At 39.3% G+C, this 4661-nt stretch overlaps 1 protein-coding gene across 1 annotated transcript; it reads left to right on the forward strand.

Moving 5' to 3' along the window:
* Positions 1-212: 212 nt before the first annotated feature.
* LOC108325473 (protein DETOXIFICATION 49) lies at positions 213-2149 on the forward strand. Its single transcript, XM_017558552.2, has one exon. The coding sequence runs from the start codon at positions 304-306 to the stop codon at positions 1948-1950; it is 1647 nt and encodes a 548-aa protein (XP_017414041.1). The 5' UTR covers positions 213-303; the 3' UTR covers positions 1951-2149.
* The last annotated feature ends 2512 nt before the right edge of the window (positions 2150-4661 follow it).

The following is a 4661-nucleotide window of genomic DNA, read 5'->3' on the forward strand; positions in this document are numbered from 1 at the left end:
TTTTATACTTGTAATCGAAAGTTAGGAAATGTTTACTTAATGTCTGAAAGATTTTTTTATCGGTTTCCCTTATTTTTCAGCAAACAAGCGATATAGAAATAAAATACCTTGTTACGTTCTTAAAAAAAGGTACGTAATTATCTACAGCTATATATATTCCCTTTCCCACCGAAAATCACCTATAAAACCTGGCTGAAAAGCCTTTGCCCAACCCCCCTCCCTCTCTCTCTCTATATATACTGAATTAAACCTTCACGTGTTCCCTAAACCACCACTCTTCTCTTGACACAAAAAGGCGATACTATGTGTCATCTAACACCCCACCTCCCTTGCAAACCCAACTCAAACCAAGACTATCTAATTTCAATGAAACTCCAAAAGACAGAGCAACCGGACATGACGATCACCAGCCCCTTGATCCACAAGGGTATCGTCACAACGCCCCGTGTAGAGAAGGACTCCCCAGCAATGCAAACCCTTCTTTTCAAAGAATTAATTTCCATAGCCAAAATTTCTCTCCCCATGATCCTCACCGGTCTCTTACTCTATTGCCGCTCAATGATCTCCATGCTCTTCCTCGGCCACCTCGGAGAGCTTGCCTTAGCCGGCGGCTCACTCGCCGTTGGCTTCGCAAACATCACCGGATACTCAATCCTCTCCGGCCTTGCTGTCGGAATGGAACCCATTTGCGGCCAGGCTTACGGTGCCAAGAAGTTCACCCTCCTCGGTCTCTGCCTTCAAAGAACCGTTCTCCTCCTCCTCTTCACTTCTCTTCCAATCTCTCTCCTTTGGCTCTACATGAAGCATATCCTTCTCTTGTGTGGCCAGGACGAGGACATAGCCACACAAGCACAATTCTATCTTCTCTACTCCATCCCCGACCTCTTAACACAATCATTTCTTCACCCTTTAAGAATTTACCTTCGAACCCAATCCATTACTCTGCCTCTCACCCTTTGCGCCACTCTGTCAATTCTCCTCCACGTCCCAATCAACTACCTCCTCGTTTTCCACCTCAATCTTGGAATCAAAGGCGTGGCTCTCAGCGGGGTGTGGACCAACCTCAACCTAGTAGTTTCCTTGATTCTCTACGTAGTCTTCTCCGGCACGCATAAGAAAACATGGGGAGGTTTTTCTGTGGAGTGCTTCACGCAATGGAAGTCGCTTCTCAATTTGGCCATCCCGAGCTGCATTTCCGTGTGCCTCGAATGGTGGTGGTATGAGATCATGATTTTGTTATGCGGGTTGCTCGTAAATCCCAGAGCAACTGTGGCCTCCATGGGGATTCTGATCCAAACCACTTCCTTGCTCTACATTTTTCCATCGTCGATAAGCTTCAGCGTGTCTACAAGAGTTGGCAACAAACTGGGCGCCCAAAAGCCCTCGAAGGCGAGACTTTCTGCCACAGTTGGCCTCACTTGCAGCTTCGTGTTGGGGGCTTTAGCTTTGGTTTTTACCATTGTGGTTAGGAACATATGGGCCAGCATGTTCACTCAAGACCAGGAAATAATAACTTTGACCTCATTGGTGTTACCGATTATAGGACTTTGCGAGCTCGGAAACTGTCCTCAAACAACGGGGTGCGGGGTGCTGAGAGGTACCGCAAGGCCTAAAGTCGGTGCAAACATTAACTTAGGTTGTTTCTATCTTGTAGGAATGCCTGTGGCCGTTTGGCTTGGTTTCTTTGCTGGGTTTGATTTTCAAGGGTTGTGGCTTGGGTTACTTGCGGCTCAGGGGTCTTGCGCGGTGACCATGTTGGTGGTTCTGAGTCGAACGGATTGGGATTTTGAGGCTCTAAGAGCCAAGAAACTAACCAGTGTTGTTGTTGTCGATGATGACGATGATGGCAGCAAGAAGGTTGGTGCAGAGAAAGCACCCAAAGCTGAAATCAAGGAAGATTCTTTATCATCATTAGCGGAATCAGATGAAGATAAACAATCGTGGGTTTAACTTTTAGTAATCTCGGTTTTTTGGACAGAAGGAAAAACCAAAATGGAAAAATCAAAGCAGACAGGGAGAGAGAAAGAGATCTATAAGCGATTTGTCTTTAGCTGTATAGGGAAGGAGAGGTTAGTGACAGAGGATGACTTTTTTGTTTTCATATAATTTTAGATCACATGGGACAATAATGTTTAAAATTTTCACGAAATTATCGTCGCTGCCTCTTTTATTCGTCAATTCAAATCACTTACGATCAGCTGTTTCAGTTAATTAACTTGCACGTTATATACAACTAATATTGCCATTTAACTCATGGTGTTTCCTAAATGTTGTCTTCTTTCCTATGTTTGGGGTAAAAAAAGGCACTATACTGACAACTTCAAGTACACTACACATAATTGTTGCTTCACCAAACTATTCTATGTTTTTCTGTTTTCTAATGAGCAAGTACAATAATAAAACGATTTCAAGAAAACCCATACTTAAAATACGTCTTTCACTTCACCCAATAGGAATTTCTTAATGCCCTAAACTGATTTGGAATTTTCTACTTGTTTTATCAATTTGATAAGCGCAAGCTCAAGCACAGCTTTCTGTATATATTTGGTAGCGTCAAGAGCAAACTCAAGTTCATTCCTTCGATGAATTAGTCTTGATTTTCGAGTCGGGGATCCAAGGTTAAGAAAGGAGTAATATTAATTATTTATCCATGTAATCTACGCCACCGTGCAAACGCGTTTCTCTATTTTAATTTATTCTTAACACTAGCAGCAACTTTTAAGGCATGAATCACTCATTATGGTAACCCTGCACGTCACAGGATATGAAATAGGACATTATCTTACCAACGGAAAGGACAACTTTTTTTTTTTCACTTTTTCAGTTTGTCACCCATTCAACTACTGATTTGTTTCTGCAAAAGAATAAGGGAAAATGAGTCTTTCATCTTTCTTTCACTCCATTTTCATTTATATAAATGACTGTGTTAGAACTATGACAATTTGTCGATGTGATTTCTGATTACAATTTTGAAAGAGGAGATAAGAAAAAGTATAAAGTGAGTGTGCTAAGTTTGAAAGAATAAGAACTCAGACTTCGGTCCTACCGTCACAATGCCACGAAACTTTAAGCTGATACAGATTAGTGCATTATTACGTGTAAGAAACTACTGAGGAAACTTTGCACCTCGACACATGGTTTATGACAGAATCACTTAGAAAGCACACCAAAAGAGAAATGATAGACATTGAATTCACATGATTCGGTACCTCACGTTTTCTACCACAAAAATAATCAAAAAACAAAGGTTATAATCAAAAGCACGTTCTTTACAAGCTCCTCCGGGGAAATTAATTAACCTTCACATTTTTAAGAGATTAGAAAATTGACACCTCTTCATTAAAAAACCGAAAGTATTTATTTTACAAGAAATAACAAAAAGATATTAATATAACAATTACATATATTTGTATAAAACGAAAAAGACAAGAATTATCCTCCTTGTACACAGTATTTGGAAATATTGGTTGCTTTTAACCCAACAAAGACGGGAGTGAAATAAATTATGAGGGATAGTGATCGTCATTTCTGATTTGGGCCATTTGGCATTGCACCCAGAAATATCTCATCTGCCGAATATTGTTGCCAAAAATAAGATGGTGGTCATAGCAGAAGTAGGATCACGGACAAGGTAGACTCTTGGGGCAGAGAGTTTGACCAGTTGATGTAAGAATTTTCTATTTGTTCAAAGCTCGCAATGAAATTGACATTAAATGAAGTACAATATGAAAATCTGTGCTTCAAAGCTCAAGGGAAAAACTTTTGTCGCCAAGTTAACAAGTCCAAGTAGTCTCCCAGAGTCATTTGAGAAAGATAAGATTGTTTTTGTAGAACATGTTTAGGAAACTTCAAATTCAACTCTTCCTCATGGGTAGGTCAGCCTCCAGCAGAGTATTCTAAGCACAAAATTGGGTAGCCATTGCCGGACGCCGGCTGGTAAAGTGACCTTTGATGACTCACTTTCCTCTCTATAATCTATGGTTAATGTGCCTTATGTTGGTGATCTCGTGTTATATTATTATCAATATATAGAATAAGATAGACATGATTTGCTGTTTTTATTATTAAAATATAGAATAAGAAGCATCACAAAACCAGGGATTGTAAACAAAATGAGATGTCAAACTTTGTGGATATATAGCAAACTTTAATTAAGCTAAATCAGATTCTCACAGAAGATTAATTAAGCTAAATCAGCTGCAACACTGAGACAGAAAAATTATGATCAAGAGGCCTTTTTATTTTTTGTTTTAAAGATCTAGCCATCTACATATGTAGTGTTGGAATATGGGAATCAAATTTAACTATTGCTTTCTTTTATGTGTTACTTTCTCGAAAAGACAGTGAAGATTTGAAGTAGTGGATGATCGATTATGCTAATTCGTTTTCGACGGAGCTCATGCGAAAGGACGAGTATATATGCTTTCAATATACATTGGCATGTTATATGATCCTAATCATTTGGTTCGGTTTGGTTTGTTGTCCCTTTTGTAAAGCTTTTTGTGCGTTTACAAAGCATCTCAGTTATATAATAAATAACGAAATTTTAGTAAGGTAAATCGGCTAAAGTTTGGTGTCATGGTGGTTCTGGACCATGTGCGATAAAAGCAGTTATTAATTTTGATTCACACAATTAATTTTCACATTATATATATGGACTT

Source organism: Vigna angularis, chromosome 3, assembly GCF_016808095.1.
Source record: "Vigna angularis cultivar LongXiaoDou No.4 chromosome 3, ASM1680809v1, whole genome shotgun sequence".
NCBI classification, from domain to species: Eukaryota; Viridiplantae; Streptophyta; class Magnoliopsida; order Fabales; family Fabaceae; genus Vigna; species Vigna angularis.